The sequence below is a fragment of the Amblyomma maculatum genome, unplaced genomic scaffold (genome assembly GCF_055883805.1).
Source record: "Amblyomma maculatum isolate TAMU_Amacu unplaced genomic scaffold, ASM5588380v1 scaffold_15, whole genome shotgun sequence".
Lineage (NCBI taxonomy): Eukaryota > Metazoa > Arthropoda > Arachnida > Ixodida > Ixodidae > Amblyomma > Amblyomma maculatum.
In genome coordinates this window covers 11670727-11693354 of record NW_028146740.1, presented here as the reverse complement: position 1 = coordinate 11693354, position 22628 = coordinate 11670727, and the positions used below count along the sequence as shown (strand labels likewise).

The 22628-nt window shown below is 46.6% G+C and overlaps 1 protein-coding gene across 1 annotated transcript in view; it reads left to right on the top strand.

Annotated features, from left to right (window-relative positions):
• Positions 1–16514: 16514 nt before the first annotated feature.
• The window catches only part of LOC146172039 (acid phosphatase type 7), a 374339-nt gene continuing 368225 nt past the window's right edge, over positions 16515–22628 (top strand). The window contains exon 1 of the mRNA XM_084586139.1: positions 16515–16658. Within this exon, the coding sequence (XP_084442265.1) occupies positions 16565–16658 (94 nt within the window). The 5' untranslated portion in view covers positions 16515–16564. The remainder of the gene's footprint in view (positions 16659–22628) is intronic.

The following is a 22628-nucleotide window of genomic DNA, read 5'->3' as shown; positions in this document are numbered from 1 at the left end:
GAACCTGCTCTCGGCTCTATTCGGCAGTGTTCTCACCGGCATACTCTGCCTTGCAGACTGCATGGTTTTGAGCCAACTGGAAAAACGTACTTATCGCATCTGCGGTCCTGGACGGAGGTAGACAAAGACTCACTTTATGGAGTGCTGGACCAGCTGGCCGGCCTCCCGGGCGGGTGTAAGTGGTAGCGTCGCCAATTGGCAGTAGCTTGACGGGTAGCTCAGGATCTTATTGAGAATGACGCGTTCGGCGGACCACATCTACGGTTTCATGCGAGTACGCTTTTGCAGGCTAGTTGGTGCCTAAGCATTCTGTTATTTTGCGCAAAAAACACGACACAAAGAAACGAGGTAGACAGGACAAGCGCTTGTCCTGTCTACCTCGTTTCTTTGTGTCGTGTTTTTGGCGCAAAATAACAGAATGCTACGGTTTCAATTGAGGCGTATCGGAGTAGCGGTGGAAGCGGCTGCCACCTGACTAGGCTTCGCACACGGGCCAGGAACTTCCAGCAGACTGATCGGATGACTTACTGCACCCAAATTACACTATTCGTCGTGAGCTAGCTTCGCAAATTGGACTGCCAGTGGGGCCCCAAGTTGGTGCACCATTTTGAGGGAGTTCTCACGGAACTCGGGTTTTGCTCTCAGAGACGAGAGCCACGCTGCTATCACGGGAAACAGCGATGACTGTGACGACCAATACACCGAGGCACAGCCAGCGGGCCAAGCTGCTTATTGGGAGCGTCCAACATTCTTCCTCGGTTACAGCATCCGCGCGCTCCGGCGTCGTGGCGTCGTTTCCCCGGATGTAATGCTGTCCGCCGAGATGAGACGGGAGGGAGAAGGAGGGCCCGCCCGGCGTGCTACACCAGTTCTCTCGTTGCCGCCCTCTCCAACAAAGCTCCGTTTGAAAAGGCCAGGAGAGGAAATATGAGGGCTCTCCGAGAGAGGGAGAGAAAGGGAGTGTGGTCGCCGCCTTGGGCGTGCGAGGGGAATGTTGTATTCCCAATACTCCTTAAGTGGGTTCTTTGAGGTATTCGTAAATAAATAAATAAATGATAGGACTCCTTTGTGTTGCATACCATTTATGATATCGGAAAGTTCATGCACGAACTGCGGTGGTGTACTCAGGAGCTGTATAAACTGCAATTAGTAAAAAAGAACATCCCTAGAAGGAACGTTTTATTGCAAGGCTTTCAGGAGCTTCGATTTGAGCTGATAAAGAAGGCGTCAACTCCATGTTTTATTAAAATGAAACACTACTTCCTCTGCACATCCAGTAACGACGGAACATCCGATGAAGTGGAGGGAAGACATCTTCATCGTCAATTTCTTCTGGCAACCACGTCTCAGTGATAGCAACGACGTGGGGCTGATAACCTAAAGCTATGATTTCAAGACGATCGCTCTTATGAACCACGGTGAGCGCATTTATGTTCCGAAGCCTGAGTTATGCTGTACCTGTTAATCCGGGTCACTCATTACCCTGTTCATCGCTTACCTTGAACCTGCAATTGTCGGCCTCACCCCACACAAAAATCCGCCAAAATCCATTTTTAGATTATTAAGTAGCGTCTTTATGTAGCCCATTGGGCAGATCCGGTTGGCTGCATTATTACCTTTCACTTTAATTACTGGCCCATTAAAGATTCCTTATTCTGAGAGTGTCCAGTGAATATTCGTTTTGGACAGAAACATTTGTACCTTTGAGTTTGCGAACATTTTTCATAGCGTCTTGGAAAATGGCATAAGAGGTCACTTTTTTACAAGTTTGCCGATGCGATGGATCCAGGCGACTGTTTTTCATGCCATCCTAAGCTTGAATTGAAATGCCTCAGATGTATAACTTTGTTCCAAAGGTCGGATTTTAATCCATCAGTATGTTCTGGCATTCCGACCACTACTGAATTAGAATGATTAATTCGATGCTTTAAGTCGGTGATTCTTTCGCGTACGAACCTGACAGTTTTTTCCAAGTTGTCAACACGGGCCGATTGCTCTACCAAAAGATGAATCTGTAGGTTGTGTTCGCTTAAATGATTTTCTATCTCAGAATTTGTTTTCTTATTGTAGTCATTTCTTCGGTCGATTTTCGACTCCAAGAGGTACTTGCTTCAACAATTCCCGCGTGTTCACACTGCCCGAGTCTGTGTCGGGGACGGGATTCAGCTCGACATCAATAACATCAACTGACGTGCTTGAAATCTAACCAAAAAGCGTGTCTTTCTGGGCTTGTTGGTGCAGATCATAACGAGATTGTAGCGCAGAGTGGGAGAGGAGACATGTGTTGGTCGTGTTTTTGATTTGATCATATGTCCGGTACTACTCTGCGCTACAATCTCGCTATGAAATACTATACACACGTCGAATGCAATTTGAAAGCACTGCTGGGGACAAGGCAGAACACGGACATTACGATAGTCCTTTTTAAGCGTACAGTCATCATCATCATCGCCCAGACTCATACCAGTGGCAGACGAAGGCATTCATGGCAGAAGAAGGCCTCTGCCATATTCCTTCAATTACCTCGGTCCTGTGATAGCTGCATCCACTTGACCCCAAGCAACTCCTTAACCTCATGCGCCTAACTTTCTCCCGCACCCTGCTGCAGTTTCCTTCCCTTGGAACTCAGTTTTTACCCTAAGCGCCCATTTATGTATTTATGCGCATATTTATTTGGGCTTACCCATTCAAATTCTTGATTTCCACTAGAACGTTAGCAACTTGATTTACTGCTCTTAACCACTCTGCACGTTTCCTATATCTTAAAATTACAACGACCATTTGTCGATCCATAGCCCTCTGTGTTGTCTTCAACTTAAGTTGAACCCTTTTCGTCAGCCTCCATGTTCGGTACCATAGAGGAGTACAGGTAATAGGCAACTGTTGTATACTTTCCTCTTGAGTGATACCGGTAAGCTGCTTGTCATAATCTGCGAGTACTTGGCAAATGCGCTCCATCCCAATCTTATTCTCCTTATTTCCATTCAGGTTCGGATCTGCGGTTATTACCTGTCCTAAGTAGATATATTCGCCTATACTTCCAGTGCTTCGCTACATAACGTAAATTGCTGTTCCTTCCAAAGGCGGTTGTACATTACCTTAGTCTTCTGCATATTGATTTTCAGGCTATATATACCTTTCTGCTTTTGCTGTCTAGGTGATCAATCATACTTTGCACTTCACCCCCTGAGTTAGTAAGCAAGGCAATTCCATAAGCGAATCGCAGATTATTAAGGTATTTTGCATCTACCCATATCCCTAACTGCTCCCATTCCAAGCCTCTAAATACTTCCTCTAACTAAGCTGTAAAAAGTACTGGGAAGATCATGTCTCCTTGCCTAACACCTGGTTTTATAGAAATTTTGTTACTTTCTTTGTGCAGAACTGTCGTTGCTCTGCAGCCCCTATATTCAACAAAATTCGTTGCGCGAAAGCACTCTTTTGAATAATTCATCAAAAGCACTCGATCCGCACAAAATTTGGCGGTATATTAATGACCATCGTCATCATTCCCCAGCACTTTCTCAGCAGCAGAACAGGGAAAAAACAGATTCATTGAACCGATACCTCCAATCAATTTTTACACCAGACAATTTTGATCTTGATGAAAGCAGGCTGCACCCTACTAGCCATGAAAAACTGTCAGGCATGCCTGTTATATCTGAGGCTGGACTGTTATCGTTGTTGATAAACTTAGATGAGAAGAAAGCAATGGACCGGACGGAATCCCGAACTGTTTTTTGAGACTGTACGCTGAGCCAGTCAGTAAGTTTCGTTTACTTATATTTTCAAAATCGCTCCGTGAAGGCCGCCTGCCATCGGAATGAAAAATTGCTATGGAAATCCCCGTGCACAAATCCGGTAAGTTATATATATCCACGCCGGCTAACTTTAGTCCTATTTCCCTTACCTGTACTTGCTGTAAATTACTAGAACACATCATTTTAAAATATATTACTAAGTTTGTAGAAGAACATAACCTACTCAGTTCAAATCAGCACGGTTTCCGATCCGGTCTCTCGACAGTAACGCAGCTCATAGAGACTGTTCATGACTTAACGCTTGGCATAAAAAACCAATCCCAAATTGATATGATATCTCTAGATTTTCCAAAAGCCTTTGATTGCGTGTTGCATATTAAGTTGTTGTATAAACTAAAGTATGTATTTGTAGATGGACCTATTATTTGTTGGATTAAAGTTTACCTTACAGATCGTTACCAGTTTGTACAACTAGATAATTACACTTCAGACACGGTTCCCGTTCTCTCCGGGGTCCCTAAAGGCTCAGTGCAGCTCCGCGTTTATTTCGGCTCTTTATCAATGACATCACAGAGGATATAAATTGTAATGTTCGCCTATTCTCGGATGCCTGCATAATTTACACCGAAGTATAAAGCTATGAGGACCAAGTAAATCTGAGCAATGCCCTAAACTGCATCGCGCAGTGTGTATCGCGATGTGTGTCGCACTAAGGATAGATGCAACTACATGGCGGCAGGAACAAGAAGAACCAGAAGGGTTTATTAGCACGCCCTTTTATAGGCGATGGAGGGGGGCGGGGCAGTAACAGTGCCAAGCGTACAGTTTGCGGTAGCACTGATAAGATAATGCGCTGACACGATAAGGCAGACAGAGCATGCCCGATACACAGTGGTGCCTGAAATGGCAAATGGTTATCAATGCAGAGAAAACAGTGCGCGTGACAATTACCAAGAAAAAGAAACCTTTAAGTTTTTAATATTGCTTTAACGACATCGCACTACGCAAAGTTGAGGAATATCGGTACCAAGGCGTATCAGTCACGTCGGATCCTAGCTGGTCATTGCATGTTCATAATGTCGCTAAAAAAGCTACAAACAAATTATTCTTTTGGAACAGGTGCTGGGGTCATTCTACACCGTCCATAAAACAACTCGCATATGTCACTCTTATCCATCCTGTACTTGAATACGCCAATACAATGTGGTTCCCGCACGTGAAAAACGATGTAGCAATCTTAGAAAGCGTCCAGCGCAAAGCTGTTCGATTTATATTTAAACTATTGGACCTTGAAGGGCCATCAAGTCATCCGGAACGCAGGGAGACCACTCTTAACTCGGTGGACCGAGTTTTCGACTTTTGGAACACTTTTGCTCCCATCCGTTGTGGAGCCGTGGCTCAGCCTATCGGCTGAACGCCGGCGTCCCACGGCGAGAAGGCCGCTCGGCGAACATGGCAAACACCAACCAGCAAAGCGGCTACGACCCGGAAGGCATGACATGGATAACCTTGCCGCAGACCAGCCGAGAGCAAGCCTGCAGTGAAAATGTGATCCGGGCTTTTGAAAAGCGAGCCCAGAAACTGCAAGCCAGCCCGCAAAGGAAGGCCATGTCAGCACACGGAGGCCGCCACGCGCAACCCGACTCAGAAGCCGGTGAGCGCGCAACCGAAGGCCCCACGCAAGTCAGAGCTGCATGGAAGCCCAAGTTTCTGTGCAAATTCAGACCAGACGACGTGGTGCTAATCATCAAACCACTAACCGCCACAAACTTGAAGAACTTGCAACACAGCGAGTTGGGCCTAGCCCTACGACAACGAGTCGGGGAGGCCGAAACAGACAAATTTTACTTCACAGTGGCGCCGGACCAAAACCTGATCATCGTGGGCACGTCGAGCATTCACGCGGCAGACAGACTGGTCGGCGACATTGCAATCCGAACGCAAGGGCAAGACCTCTATCTACGTGGACACGTAAAGCAAAGTGAGGACAACGTGGTACACGGAGTCATCACTGTGGCCAATCCGGAGACCACCGAATCCCTGCGAAGGGAGGTGAGAAGCTTTTGCGGAGAGAGCAAAATCCTGGACATCCGAAAGTTCGGCACTTCGAACAAAGCAAGGGTCGCCTTCGAAGTGAAGTACAAGCCCAGAGCTGTGTTGTACAACGCGCAAGTTATACCGGTAGCCACTTACCGTCGCACCACACCAGCGTGTAACCTGTGTGGCACGGTGGGACATAGGGCAGACACCTGCCCGACACCGAAGCAAGAAAACTGCGAACTCTGCGGAACGCAAGCTCCGTTTGTGGAGGAGATGCGGGCCCCTCACGAATGCAATCCGAAATGTGCGGTATGTGGCGGCGAACACGCCACGAACTCTAAAGACTGCACTGCGAAATTCCGAAGGAACGAGCAGCAACCATCCAGTAACAAGAACAAGAAAAAGAAGAAAATTAAAAAAGAAAGGAGGGAGCCTGAATCTCCCGCCCCTTCGATTAACATGGAGCCAAATTCTAAACAAAACAATCAAGAAAGGAACTGGGCCAGCATGGTCAAGAACGGGAAGCAGCAGGTGAGTGGGGTCGCCCTTCTCTTCCAATAATACCTCTCCACCTACACCAAATTTGGTAGAGATTGAATTAAGAAAACAGATAGCAGCCCTAAAAGCGCAAAAAGAGCTGCTAACCAGCAAACTAGAAACTGCACTAGCTAAATCTCAGCCTCCTCAGCAAGAGGAGGCAATGGAAAGCGACGCAGAGCCTAGCATAGAAAGCAAACTAGAAGCTATGATGAGGAAGATACAAGAATCCATTCCCTCCATAGTATCACGACAGATAGCGAAAGCGATGACGGTTCGCAAGTGTGCTAACACAAGGAGACCCACGGATCCCATAACTCACAAGACGCGTAGGGAGATCAGTGAGGGTGAGAAGCTGCAGCAGCTCCCACTCCAGAATAACAATTTCCAGGCACAACATTGCGGGACGAACTAAGGAGAGTCGCATAATTTTAACACAATGGAAGAGTCGACGCTTTAAATCAAAGACTAAGAGAGCGGACCTTAGGATGCACCTATCCACGTACGAGCATACTCCGGCAGTGGTGGCCGCACAGGAGCCATGCGGAAACGCGAGCCTCACAAACTACAAAACATTCCAACTCGACCCCCTAACATGCATTTCGTGCACAAAAATTTCACAGCAAATTTATTAGATCTGGAATTACAAACCAGCTTTTTATAGGTGATGGTGACACTCCTGCCCATAAAAAAGGATGATCCGCCTCTCTACATCCTGGACGTGTACTGCCTACCTAAAGCAAAAAATGTAACCTTCTCCACACTCCTGAGTAGGGCTATCAGGGAAGCGGCACGAGATCCATTACTAGTGTTAGGAGATTTCAATGCGCAGAACCTATCATGGGGCTACAACTGAGAGGACATGCGAGGACAGAAGCTATCTGAGGCAGCGTCCACATTAGGCCTAACCCTACACATCGACACGGCGTACCCGACGCGAATTGGGAACTCGGCGCAGATGGACACTTGTCCGGAATTTTTCAAAAAATGCGAGGCGAGTGGAGTGGACGAATACGGAGGAAACACTCGGTAGCGACCACTGTCTGATCAACATAACCATCCGCACTAAACCCCTTACCAGGCCGACGGGGCAGACTAGGATGCCGGACTGGGCAAAATTCAGGAAATAATATAATGTTAGTTCCAGGAGCAGGGATACCAAGCCTGGACTAAACAGCTGTGACCAGTCTCCGTTCGACGGAAACACGGGTAAAGCTCTCTGAGGCTGTGACGGATGTGAACTCCCACCTCCTCCACCTCTGGGAAGCCAGACGCAGCATGGTTAAAAGATGGCGGAGGCAGAAACATAACCGCAAGCTAAAAACCCGGATCACGGCGATAACAAAAGAGGCGGCAGAATACACGGCGCAACCCGCGGACGCTAACTGGATAGAGAGGTGCAACGCGGCAGCTAGGCAGATGTCTGGCAAAAACACAGGGCGTCTCTTCCGAGCTCTCATAGATCTAAACCAGACGCCCACCGAGTCGCAGAAACACCTGCAGAGAGGAGTGCACGCATTTCCAGGAAATACGGCTTGGCTAGCGCTGAAGCTCCGAGACTAGTACTTGAGTACTACCCAAGACCCAAGAGGAGAAGCTTACAGGTACAGTGGAAACGAAAATGTTGAGCTAGATGAACCCTTCAAACTACAGGAGCTCAAGGCAGCCCTAGTGAGAATGAAACGCGGGACCGCACCAGGAAAGAATGGGATCACGGTAAAACTCCTAGTAAACCTACCAGAGCACGCGTACCAATCCCTTCTAGAACACTTCAATTCGACCTGGACGGACCAAGTTCCTCTTCAAACCGAATGGAAGACGGCACTCATAACTTTCATCCCAAAGGCAGGCAAAGCCATAGATACGGACAACCTCAGGCCCATTTCTCACACGTCACGCGTGGGCAAATTGATGGAAACAATGGTCAGAGGCAGACTTTCCGAGTATCTTGAAAACAAGTGAGTCTTTGCCGAATCGATGTATGGCTTCAGGCCAAATAAATCGGCTCAGGATGTCCTGCTACAACTTAGCAGAAAGATATTAACTCCGATAGAACATCCGAATGGGGATAAGATAGTGCTGGCTCTAGATCTGAAGGGAGCCTTCGATAATGTGACGCACGAGGCCATCTTGACACACCTTTCGGAGACGGTGTGGAAAGAACGCGTTCGAGTATATAAAACGCTTCCTCTCAGACAGACAGGCCTACGTGAGGATTCAGAACGCATACTATGGTCCCTTTCTACTAGGCACGACCGGTGCACCACAGGGAGCGGTGCTATCCCCGCTGATTATCAACATGGCAATGAAAAATCTCCCGGTCCACCTGGAGAAAGTCTCGAGTGTGCAGTACGCGCTGTACGCGGACGATATCTCCATACGGGCCACAAGAGGCTCTCCCGGATAAATGGAGGCCAGCTTGCAGGAGGCAGCCACCGCTGTGAATGAGTACGCGAAAAAATGCGGCCTTCAGTGGTCACCAAATAAAATTCGAATTCGTCCATGTTCGTCCCTCCAACAAATGCACAGACAAGGTAGAATTGCGACTTGGATCAGAATCAATACCCGAGAGAGGAAATTAGAGTACTGGGTCTTTTCATTCACCAGCGTAAGCTAGCGACGACCACGCTCGACAAGCTAAAAAAGGTGGGAGACCAGACGGGCCGAATGGTCCGCAGAGTGTCAAACAAGAAAGGGAGACTGAGAAGCAAAGATGCTCTACTACTGACCAATGCCTTTGTAACAAGCAGAATCCCTTACTCAAACCCCTATCTCCACCTCAAAAAACACGACGAGAGCACCGTCGAGGTGATCACGCGCAAAATAGCGAAGAAGGCTCTCGACCTCCCTATAACCACGTCGAACCTGAGACTCCAAGGTCTGGGCATGACGAACTCGTTCGAGGAGCTGAGAGAAGCCCACCTAACGAGCCAATACACGCGACTATCACAGACACCGTCAGGGCGTCGCTTATTAACCCGTCTACACATACAACACACGACTGTAACCGAGGAAACAGTAAGGCTTTCCCAGGAGTGGCGATGCGCCCTGCACGCAAAACCACTCCCCACTAACATGTCCAAGCACGACCACGAGGGTAGGCGCATGGCTAGGGCAAAGACCTTAGCTCACAACTACAAAGAGAAACCCGGAGTGTACTATGTGGACGCGTCCGGCCCGCACCGAGGCGGGTGGTACACGGCGGCAGTGATCCACGAGTCCAAAACGATAAACGGGCTCACATTTAAAGACCGGAACGTAACACAGGCAGAGGAGGTCCCCATCGCGTTAGCAGCAACGCACTCTGATTCTAAAACAATCATAACGGACTCGCGAGGGGTGTGTAGGAACTTTCAACAGGGCTGGGTCCCGTACCTGGCCTACCGGTTACTAAAAAACAGCTCAAACTTGGTCTAGCGACTACTGCAAAACAGCTCGTACGTGGAAAGTCCATCCCGCCGCTTCATAGTCTGGGCTCCGGCCCATTTGGGGTTAGGAGGAAACGAGGCAGCAGATGCCGCAGCCCGCGCGCTTTCTAACCGGGCAACCTCGTCTCCTTCCTCCTCAGAAGAATTCACACCAGCCTACACTTTCAGTGAAATTACGCAGCTGTACCAAAACAGACACAATATTTACCCCCACTCGTGTAAAGGGTCAACAAGAGCGGAGGAACGCGTGTTTCTTCGCCTCCTTACGAATACCATGATGTGCCCGGCGTCACTTAAACACATTGACAGTGCCTTCTGCGGGGAGTCCCCGCACGACGGGAAAATGTCCTCGGTCCTTTTCTACATGGTGTGGGCGTGCGCTTCTAACCCTGCCTTTGCACCTAACCCAAACACCACCCGAGAGGACTGGGAGGAGACCCTACTCGCCTGCTCCGACCTGAAAGCCCAAAATGCCTTGGCCAAACGAGCAATGGCGGCAGTGGAAGCCACTGGAGTCCCGTACTAGGGACTCCACCTAGTGTTTGTGAGGGGAAGGGCACTAAGCCTGACCCCAGAGCAACACTTATGTAACTCTCTATTTTTATTAAACGCTTTCACCCCCACTACCAACGGTTATCGCCGCACTGACTCGCCTAGTGAATTACTACGTCGCGCTTGCCTCCCCACAATGTCTGATAAAGCAAAGGTCTGAAGTGTTTACTCCTACTACTCCAAAATACTTCTAAGATGGATCCCTCAGCCTTCATCAAAGTCAATCATTCAAGAAACACCCGTCATAAACATGCTCTCACGCTTCAGGAATTCTCATGCTCCAACAACACATTATTTTATTCCTTTTTTCCATTCGCGCACTCTCGACCCAGGAATAACGCAACAGAACTCATCTGAAAAGTTTACCGAGCGATTGGAAAAGTCGTTACTCCCGTCGAACACACCATAAATTTATCTTCTTGTAAATGTGGTCCCTTGTGCTGTCCTTTTGGTTGCCATTGTTGCTAACTGTAACGCGTGTGTACCTTTCTTTGTATACATTTATTTTGAAATTCTGAGTGCTGTATAGCTTTGTTCTTGGTACCTAGTCTTTGCTTCGAAGCTTTGTGATGTGAGTTATCGATTCTGCCGCCTTAGGTCCTCTGGTATATTTGTTTACTTTTTGCTCTGTTTAACCGCAGTGTACCATTTTCTTTGTACCCACCCCAGTTACAATCCCTCTAGGGATTGACAGTATTTTGAAATAAATAAATAATAAATAAATAAATGTCTTGCATCACTTTCACATACGGCTGGTCTACAGCCTGATTTCGTAATACCTGCATGACCGCCGAAGTTTCTACTGAGTCGAAGGCATTTTTTGTAATCAATGAGTGCTATGTATAATTGGGCTGCTTATATTCCGAGCATTTTTCTATTACCTGGTTGATGCCATGGTATGATCGATAATGCCCTTTCCGAAAATCTGCTTGATCTTTTGCTTGATTGAAGGCTAAGGTTGTCCTGATTACATTAGTAAATACCTTATACGTAACAGACTAAGCTTGTGATGTATGGATGCGAGAGTTGGGCTGTGAAAAAGGCTGACCGCCGAAGAATTGGCGCGTTTGAATTGTGGTGCTGGCGAAGACTCTTGAGAGTTCCTTGGACTGCCAGAAGATCAAATCAGTCGATATTGTCTACCATAAACCCTGACTGCTCATTGGAGGGTCAAATTTTAAAGTTAAAGCTCAGCTACTTTGATCATCTGATGAGAAGAGAGGAGTCGCTGGAGAAAGATTTGATGTTGCGAAAGGTTGAGGGTCGCCGGAGAAGGGGCAGGCAGCGAACGCGATGGTTAGATGGCATCCTCGAGGCACTGCAGATGAAGTTATGTGATGTTAGGAAGATAGTGAGAGACCGGAAAGCGTGGCCTGACATGGTCCATAGGGTCACGAAGAGTCGGACACGACTGAACGACTGAACTGAACTGAACAGACTAAGCTTATTGGTCTGTAATTTTTCAAGTCCTTAGCGTCCCGTTTCTTAATAATTAGGATGATATTTGCTTTCTTCCATGGTTCCGGCCCTGTCGATGACACCATGCATTGCGTATACAGAATGGCCAGTTTTCTTAGCACGATATCCCCTTCCTTCAACAAATCTGCAGGTACCTGATTCTGTCCAGCGGCTTTCCCCATTTACATAGTTTCTAAAACTTTTTGAGCCTCTTTTTTTTCGTCACTATTTGAAGTTCTGACTGATTTTCCCTGCTTCCAAATTCATTATTTGCCTGACTACTTTGGCTATTGCACAGATCAGTATCGAACTCCTCGGCTACGGTGACTATCTTGTCCATGTTCGTGATAAACAATGTCCGCCTTGTCCCTTAGCGCATACATCTGATTTTTTCCTGTGCCCAATTGCGTCTTCATCGCTTTAAGGCTTCCTCCGTTCTTTACAGCACGCTCAATTTTCTACATGTTATACTTCCTTATATCGGCCACTTTGAGCCTATTTATTAGCTTTGATATCTCTGCCAGGTGTTTCTGGTCCCTTGGATTGGAAGCTTTCATACTCTGGCGTTTCTTAATCAGACCTTTAGCCTCCTTAGACAGCTTAACGGCACCCTTTCTAACTACCCTACGACCTACTCCTGCAGTGCATTCAGTAATGATATATCTGAAATTATTGCTCATTGCTTCTATGCTAATGTCGTCATCCCCAGTTAGAACATAATATCTGTTCTGAAGCAAGACCCTGAACTCTTCTGCCCTCCACTCACCGCTAATTCGGTGATGGACTTTTTTCTTATTAATCGGTCTCGTTCCCTCTTCAGATGTAGCCTAATTCGAGACCTTACCGTCCTGTGGTTACTGCATCGCACTTACCCGATTTCCTCTGCATCATGTGTAATGACGGGATTAGAACACAGTATGAAGACAATTCTATTTTTAGTCTCCCCGTTAGAACTTTTCTATGACCACTTCTGGTTCTTCCGTTTGTTGAAGAAGGTATTCGTGATCCTTCAGTTATTGTGCTCTGTAAGGTCAACTAGTAACTTCCCCCTGCTATTCCTAGAACTAATACCATAGTCACCGACTGCCTGATGTCCTGCCTGTTTTTTCGCTACCATGGCTTTGAATTCTCCCATGACTATAGTATACTGCGTCTTTTATTGCGCACTGCCGATTCTACATCTTCATAGAAGCTTTCAACTGCCAGGCCATCATGACGCCGTGTAGTTGCTTAAGCCTCTGCCGGAAGCCTCGAAAACACAGTACATGGCCGTCCTACAGTACAGCAGACGCCTCATTCGATCTCCTACTCTCACTAAGCCCTGTGATATCCCATTTCATACACTCTAGTTCCACGGAAAGCACTGCTAAACTAGCCTGACTAGCTAGGGTCTAGCAACGTACAGTATTAGCCCCGAGAAGTTTGAGTGGCGCCCTCTGGCGGTCAGCCCGACGTGACGTCACGGCAAGGACTGCTTGCGCCGATCGCTCTCGCTTCTCCGGGTTGCCGCGTAGCTTCGAGTCTGCGGCCTCGGTTGTTCTCATAACAACAGCGTTATGAACAACGCAGACAGCACCGATCGAGTGTCAGGGAAAAAAAAGTATTTAATCATGATTCCTCCTGCTTTCAAAACACGAAACATGGGCTCGTCGCGGTGAGCGCAAGTCTCGCGTGTGCCCGAGCGCTCGCCGCGACGGGCGCAGCTGGTGCCGTCGCCGCGGCAGCAGCCTTTCGTGCGTCGTCCCTTGAAACTGATGATGTGCGTGGTGTCACTATCTTCATGATTGTATTACGAATGTAATACAACCATGAAGATAGGTCTACATTCCTGCGACACGATAAATTTGTACCGTTTTGCTGTGGACGTTGCTTAGAGCGCGCATTATGGACTGCGCGCTGTGAAATTTGTGCACGGATTTTTATTTAAAAGAGGCTACTGAATAAAACTTTATTAGAATCATCTTACTTGTCGAGCATTTTTGAGAAGCAATTACGCATGATTTGCAAAGAGCAACGTGCTATTTGATGGCCAGAAATATGAGTTATTAACCGTGTCGTAAACATTTCCGTCATTTCGTTCGCCCCTGCCTATTTCGCCGCAGCCGTGCGCGCATGGGATGTCTTGGGGGAACTGCTAATTTGCAAATTTCTTTGCAGTCTCCCTTTCACTGAGGAGCATAAATTCCTATGTGGACAAAACGGGCGAAACAAGTCGCTGCCTTAGTGAAGCAGAGAAACCACTTTCATCTATGATTTTTGCAACCGTTATTAGCTGTATTTGCTTGAAGATGTCATTCGCGCTGAGCTGAATCCCAGCGTCCTTGAAAAGCTTCTGAACCTTCACGGTAACTCCTGAAAAGAAAAAAGCGCAAGCTCTGCCAAAAAAAAAAAAACAGCTGCAGGTGAAACAGGCAAACAGTGTATAAAACTGTATTACATACCTTCAGAACTTCCTGTGCGTTGGTTAGCGCTGTGTGTTGGTCGTTGAGAAAAAAAAACGACAGAATTATTATGCCATCTAAACCTCTCTTTACAGATACAGATAGATTCGGGCAGCTGCTCTGAATAAACATTTATTTTTTTATTTCGGTTCAGTTCAGTTCAGTCGCTCAGCCATGTCCGACTCTTCGTGACCCTATGGACCATGTCAAGCCACGCCTTCCGGTCTCTCACTATCTTCCTAACATCGCATAACTTCATCTCCAGTGCCTCGAGGATGCCATCTAACCATCGCGTTCGCTGCCTACCCCTTCTCCGGCAACCCTCAACCTTTCCCAACATCACATCTTTCTCCAGCGACTCCTCTCTTCTCATCAGATGACCAAAGTAGCTGAGCTCTAACTTTAGAATTTGACCCTCCAATGAGCAGTCAGGGTTTATGGTCGGCAATATCGACAGATTTGATCTTCTGGCCGTCCAAGGAACTCTCAGGAGTCTTCGCCAGCACCGCAATTCAAACGCGTCAATTCTTCGGCGGTCAGCCTTTTTCACAGTCCAACTCTCCCATCCATACATCACAACTGGAAATACCATAGCACGGGTTATACAGATCTTGGTTGACAGACTAATGTCTCTGCTCTTTACTAGGCGGTCAAGGCTAACCATTGCTCTCTTTCCCAGAAGCAGGCATCTCCTAATTTCATGGCTGCAGTCTCCTTCCGAGGTAATCTTGGAGCCCAAGAAGAGAAAATCTGTCACAGCTTCCACTTCTTGTCCATTGATGCTCCAGGACTTGATAGGGCAAGACGCCATGATCTTTGTCTTTTTATTGTTCAGTTTAAGCCCAAACGTCTCACTCTCTTCTTGTACGCGCATCAGAAGTCTCTTGAGTTCCACTTCACTTTCTGCCATTAAAGTGGTATCATCTGCATATCTAAGGTTGTTGATACGTTTTCCAGCAATCTTCACTCCAGCTGAAAACTCGTCCAGACCGGCCTCCCTCATGATGCACTCTGCATATAGGGTTAACAGGCAGCGCGACTGTATGCAGCCTTGCCTCACTCCTTTCTCAATCCGAAACCAATCAGTAAGACCATGCCCAGTTCTGACTGTGGCCTCTTGCCCTTCATACAGGTTCCTGAGGAGACAGATGAGGTGAATTGGAACTCCCATCTCTTGGAGAGCTTGTCACAATCTACTGTGATCTACGCAGTCAAACGCTTTCGCATAATCAATAAAGCAGAAGTAGATGGGCTTCGGGAACTCTTTTGATTTTTCCGTGATCCAGCGAACGTTGGCAATTTGGTCTCCAGTTCCTCTGCCCTTGCAAAACCCAGCTTGCACGTCCTGAAGCTCCCGATCCACATACTGCTGCAGCCTACCTTGGAGGATTTTCAACATCACCTTGCTAGCATGCGAAATAAGCGCGATCGTGCGGTAGTTGGAACAATCTTTGGCACTGCCTTTTTTTGGAATGGGGATATAAACTGACCTCCTCCAATCCTGTGGCCACTGCAGGGTTTTCCAAATCTTCTGACATAATGTATGCAGAATGTTAACAGCGTCATGGTTGAGGTTTTGAAGCAACTCAGCTGGAATGCCATAAATTCCGCTAGCTTTGTTCTTAGCAAGGCTTGCTAAGGCCCATTCAACTTCACTCTTCAGGATTCCCGGCTCGAGATCAGTAATCACAACCGTCTTATGTTAGGTTTGCACATTCGGCTCCTTCTTGTGCAGTTCGTCTGTGTATTCCTGCCACCTCTTCTTTATCTCTGAGGTTTCAGTGAAGTCCTTGCCTCGTTTGTCTTTTATCACGCCCAGCTTTGCACAGAAGCTTCCTTTGATATCTTTGATTGTCTTATGCAGAGCTCTTGTGTACCTTAATTGGCTGTTGTCTTCAACTGCTTGGCATTGTATGTTCAGGAACGCATTCTTATCTCTCCTTGCTATTTTCTGGAAATCCGCATTGAGAACCTTGTATCTTTCCTTTTCCCCCATAACATTTGCCATCTTCCTTTCCTCAGCTGTTTGCAAAGCCTCTTCAGATAACCAGTTTGCTTTCTTGCATTTCTTTTGCTTTGGAAATACCTTAGTAGCAACTTCTTGTATTATGTCACGAACATCAGTCCACATCTCTTTGGGCTGTCTGTCTTCTAGACCTAATTCTTGAAGTCATTGTTCTGCTTGCCTCATCGCCGCTCGCGCGGAGCTGTTTACGCGAGCGAGAAGAGATTAGGTTTCGGCTATCGTTTCTTCCGTGACGCGATCTCCTCGCTGTCACGTGGGCGACACTCGATGCAGGCAGCTCTTCTCAGTGCGTGATAAGTGGTCGAAGAAAGGAAGCACGAAATGCTCTGGGTGCTCTGGCTGTCTTCTCTGACCGCTGCGAATGGCAGCCCCGTCCTCTACGTGGAGCCCGAACAGGTCCACCTCTCTTACGGAGGTAAGTTCGCCTACAGAATGAGAAAATACTCTGTAAAATATATGAGAAAATATTATGCAGTTTCCTCGTAACGTCAGCCTTTCCTGAGGATCTGTACAGTTCTTCGTAGTCAGCAAATGTTTTGTGTGTAGTTTTCGGTCCCTCTCTAGTACTTTGCTCCTACAATTACGCAAAACTCTAATATTACTACAGGAATGTCTATTATCACGACAGGTTTACAGTACGAAATCTTAGAGAAACTGCTTCGTGGGGACATTTTTAGTTCTTTCTTTAATCAGACTGACCATAAGGTGTTTTTATTTCATGTCGAATTGATTATTTCCCAAGTGGCAAATATTACGTGACCCGCCTGGGGCCCGTATGGGCAAGTTGGGCTTAGGAAACCACGATAACACCCATGAGGGATCAAGCAAATTGGGCTTGCCCCTGTTTTTTTCATCTGGGCATCATATAGGCGTGGAAAGGGCTAACTGAGTGCATATTCCCACATCTTGCCCTCAAGGGTCCCGCTTGGGGAATATTAGGGCCGACGCAAAGAACATTTGGGCTTTGTGTAGAAAAAGCCTGGAGTGATCTAATTGGGCCTGCCCACTCATAAGCGCAATAGGTCTCGCATGGGCCGCGGCGGGGCTAAATATGGGTATGCCCGCGCATTGCCTACATGGGACTCTTGATGGGTTTTCGAGGGAAGGTCAAACGGAAATGTAGGCTTCATGCAGAAAATTCCTGGGCTGCCCCAAATGGGGCTGCCCACAACAAACCTACATAATTTCCGCATGGCCTGTAGCCGGGCAGGAAAGTGCTCCTTCCCGCTTCTACCCGCTTCTGCCCGCATCGGTCTCTTGCGGGGCACTTTAGGGCACATTCGAAGTGCCCTAAAGCAAAATGTGGGCCTAAAGTGAACAGTAGACAGGCTAGCCAAAATGGGGCTGCCCACTAAGAAACTGAATAGGTCACGCATGGTTTGCATCCGGGATGAAAAGCGGGCATGCCTCCACGCTGCCTATACGGGTATTTCTTGGGTTAATTGTGGGAAAATGCAACATATTGTTACGAAGCGGCAAGTCGATGAAAACAGGAGAACAGAGGACAGAGAGATGGTTGATGACAGTGAGATGACGTTTAATGAAAATGTTGCCGGCCTAGCGCGAGCGCTCCTGTCCGCGCCACTGCCCGCTTCTTCTTCCTTGATGTAGTCCGTAACATTATATTCGTACTCCATACGGTAAAAATAAGACAAGCCCTATTGGGGCTGCCCATGAAAGGCCGCAGTGGGCCCCAAATTGGCTGTAGGCGGGCTTACCGCTCTGAAACGCCTTCACTGTATCTTTCAGGCACCATTTTATTTATGTGATTCATCTTATACTGGCCGCTAAAACATCCTCTGGATTTTTCACATAACTATTTTATGCATATGAATGCCCTGAATAAAGACTATTTAATTTTACTCAAAAACTACGTTAATTATGCAGTATTGGCGGAACATATGCAGCAGTAATGTGCCTAACTACCTCAAAATTTTTCTTGCGCCATTAATATTCGGCACGCAACAGCGAAATAAATATTCAGATCTACATTTAGGAGATGATGTGGGCCAGCCTACATCATAGTAGCTTTGGGAATAAATTTCTCCTATGTTACCGAGTGTCGAACACAAGGTAACGAAATAGTAGTGCTCAATGCTTCACACTTGATGATTAATGGAACTTGGGCAGCCCGAAAATGCCAGATTCAACTCATGAGGACTGCCCGTGGGCCAGCCCGAAACGGACTGGCCTTTGCAAAGCTTGCGCTGGTACAAATCGGGTATTGGAGGGATTAATCGACTTAATAAATAAAACGTTGATCAATAGGGCGGCACTGCCTCACAAACGTAGGACCCAATAATGATTCTGGTATGCAGCCCACATTCGGCTATCTGGGCTGAGTGCGGGCAGCCCTATTTGGGCTGCCCACACGGGTACGGATTGGGACCAATCGCGGCAAAATTGGGCAGCCCGCGCGGGCCCCCTCTGGGTACGTTTTGCAAAGCCCACTTTGTGCTACCTGGGTTGTTAAATGACATCATGACATGCTGTTTTCATCTACCCAGGGTATTACTGACCCTCAAACCATTGGTGAATATTCGCTTCAAGTCAGTTGTAGTCATTTGAAACCAGGAAGTCTGGAGCCTTGTCTCTTTAGCCGGGGCGGAAAGGCCCCAGCCTCGTTTGTGGACATGGCTGCCCTTGGTTCCTTACCCATATTCGAAGGGAAAGAGCAGGAATGCGTTTATCACTTCAATGCACGGTTCTTGCACACACAAGGGGCTCAATGCTGCTGAATCGATTGCGGAGCGAAAGCCAGGGGGAGAAAAGTGCGGCCCACTTTCGTCCCGGTCTTGGAGGCCAAGGTATATGCACAAGGAGAAAAATCTCTTCTTTTCTCTCGATCCACCTCGTTGCCGTCCCTTCTGTCTACACCGTTTGAATTTTCGAATGCTGCGCCGCCGTCACCCCGTGACCGTTTCACCGCTCATCAGTTGAATGGTGCGTGCTTCGAGAGCTCCGCCAACCGCTTTGCCGGTGTTGCCTCCTTTACGTGCTCATAATTTCATCATGTCAATGCAACGACAACTACAGCAGTGTTTGGTTTTGTGTCTGTGAGGTTAGAAATCTGTCCATATCTCGTGACACAGCCGCAGCTCGGGTTCGCTGTGCGACTTGCGTCGACCATCTAGCGCCCTGAATGAATCCTTTGTGTGTAGACTCATTAGATTCGCGTTGGTGATTACCATTTTTATTCGCGACCGTCGCGGGCGGTGGGGCTCAACCGCCACCCAAGCAGCACGCCAGTAAGGAACCTATAGGGGCGGAACAGCAGCAACAATTGTCGGAAATATGGGTCCTAGCTTGTAATTTGGGAAAAACACAACTTTTTGTGAGTGTCGCTCAAGATTCCAGCCAGTACAGGGATAATGATCTGCCACAATAATCTGCCACAATAGACATCGCCAGTATTCGGTCCAAAATGGATTAACAGAGATTTTACACTTATTGGCATAATCTGGCGGCCCTCTTGCATTTCCAATACAGCAAGGCATTGGGTTTCTCTTTGAAACACCAGTGAGAAATTACTGCATGCAGTTGGAGTTCCGACCTTGTTTTCAAAGTAGTGGGGTTCTTGCTCATGGTTGTGTAATCTATTGCCATCACTCAAAATTTGCTTTTACGCAAGAACACATTATTTTGATGCATTGTGTTTCCATTTGACAGCAGCAAGCCATATTGATATTGAACTTGTTCTCCAGCAGTGATCCGGTATGTATCTAAAGAAGCAAGCAAAATGATTCCGAGGAAAGTTTTATTTATCCAATAGGTTTGTGAGGAGCACGGCACCAGGATCTATGTTATTTCTGCCGCCATCTTGCTCTAACCGACCCGTCAATCATTAGCGAATGATACCTCAAAAAGAACTCCCTTTTTTTACATATGGCATTTGTAAAAACCGCTGTAAAGCCTTACTTCAGGACACTGAAACAACGTTTACGCAAACAGACGAGCAGAAGATGATAGCATACATGTAAATGCAGCTAATGAGTCCAGTAGTAAAAGCACGGTTCATTAACCCAAACATATTTATTGTAACATATTTATTTAAAAAGTAAAAAGTATTTTACCCCTGTGTTGAGCTATAATCATGACATAGCGGTGAAACGGCAGACTGGCATGTTTCAGATAGCGGGCTAATGCCTTGAAAATAGTTGGACATGAATAATTCGAGAGCTTCTGCTCTGAATCGTGGGCAGCTTCGGTTTCATTACTGAAATGAATCCAACCATAAAGTTTCAAACAACTAGGTTTTCAAATAATTGAAGCAGCCGTACATTGAGCATCTCTTATATAAAGCGGTGGCATGGGATGGTGAAAAATGAAAGAGGACAGAACAAAAGTGCAGAAAAATTCAATCCGCTACAGATTTAAATGAATGCACTTCATAATTTTGGAATTTAAAGCTACAGCGACTACATAAGACCAAAATATGCATGTTGCATTGTAACTAAGGGCTCTGATTTACAGCCGCAAAAGCGGTTAAAACGTTTAAAAAGAAACCGAGAACTGCTAGCAATATATTCAGCCGTGAAGCACTTTTTCATTTCATTTTATTATCTTAAAAGCCCCTAAAAAGGGGTGTTACATAAGGGGTGGCAAGAGTAAAAATACATAATTACAATAACGGAAAAGTTTTGACGTTTTCATTGAACTGTGGTGTACAAGTGATGAAAGCAGTGTTGTCCGGAAGGCCGTTTCTGTCTGCAGCTGCTCGAAGAAAAAAGGAATTTGAAAACGTGACGGTACGTGAACGTGGACAGGCAACTTGTAGCTGATGGCTGGTGCGATGAGATATGCGCGCGGGGGAAGAATATAAGGTGTGATTCGCATAGGGCTGGGAAAAAGTTTGTGAAATAAAAAATAGGCTGGAAAAGCGACGGTGGAGCGATAAGGGGGATAAGTGGTTTGGTTTGGTCCTGAAGGACACTCGGCTAGGCGCCAAGTGTAGAGGGCAGCTACCGCCGACGTGGGAGCTGCCCTCTACACTTGGCGCCAAGCCGAGTGTCCTTCAGGACCCCTACTGTGGGAAATAAAGTTTTACCAAACCAAACCAATTATCCCCCTTATCGCTCCGTCGTCGCTTTATCCGGGTGCTGTTTTAAGGAGGAAACGCTATTGTCATATGAATACGATGAATGAATAAAACGAGCGGCGCGATTTTGAATAGATTCGAGGGCACTAATAAGGTAAGTTTGATGAGTATTCCCAATGGGCGATGCAAAATCTAGTTTGGACCTGACGAATGATTTGTAAGCTGATAACTTAACGTGTTCGGGAGCATGATGAAAATGGCACTTAAGAAACCTAGTGTCCTGTTTGCGGACGATATTAATTATTTATTTATTTTCTTAATTTACTTTCGATACCCTCATGTGGCGAGGCATTAAAGTCAAGGAAATACCCCCAAAAAGTACAGAAACAACTGTAACAAATGCAATGCAAGAAACTGAACAAACATAGCAGAAAAAAATAATAAAAAACGTAGTAAATAACAAAGCACAAAGAAACTAACTATTAGCATAAGCTAAAAGCATCGTCATCAGAGACTGACGATAGGCAGCATAATCCCGCATACAAGCAACGGCAGCGGGAAGGTGGTTCCACGCTTTCGATGTGCGAGGACTGAAAGAATGCAAAAAAGTATCAGTACGGCCAAAAATAGGTCCAGTCTTATGTTGATGGTCGACACGAGAAGAGCGATAGGGGGGTGTAGGGATAAAACGAGTGCAGTAACTGTTGATAATAAATTTTATGAAAAAAGGCATAGGCGTAAAACTTTTCTACGTTGTGCGAGAGATGGTAAGAAAAGATTAGATTTCATAGCTGTGACACTCGCGGTCCGGTTAAAAGTAGAAAGTGTAAAATGAACTGCATTATTTTGAACAAGTTCTAGTCAAGTGCTAAGCGAGACGGTGATGAGGGTCCCAAAGGGGGGTGGCATATTCTAATTTAGGAATAACAAGTGTTTTATTAAGTAGTAATTTTAAAGAAACAGACGCTTTGATGAAGTTACGACGTAAGTACCCTAGCATGCGGTTAGCGCTGGTAATAATTAGCTTGATATGCGGTTTCCAGGTTAGTGACGAACAGGTGAGTACACTCAAGTGCCAGTATGAAGTTAATGAGGCCAAAGCGTAACTGGAGGTGGTAGTTTTTTGTCTGGAAATTCTCATCAAAGCGCACTTGCCAGGGTTTAGTTGCATTTGCCATTTTTTACATCAAAGAGAAATGTTATTGAAGTCAGTCTGAAGGTAGTGTTTGTAGTCTTCGGTGCAAATTTCACGATATAATACACAGTCATTCGAGTATAAGTGCATGTTAGAAGAAGCGCAAATAGGCAAGTCATTGATGTGTATCAAAAAAAGAAGTGGGCCTAGTA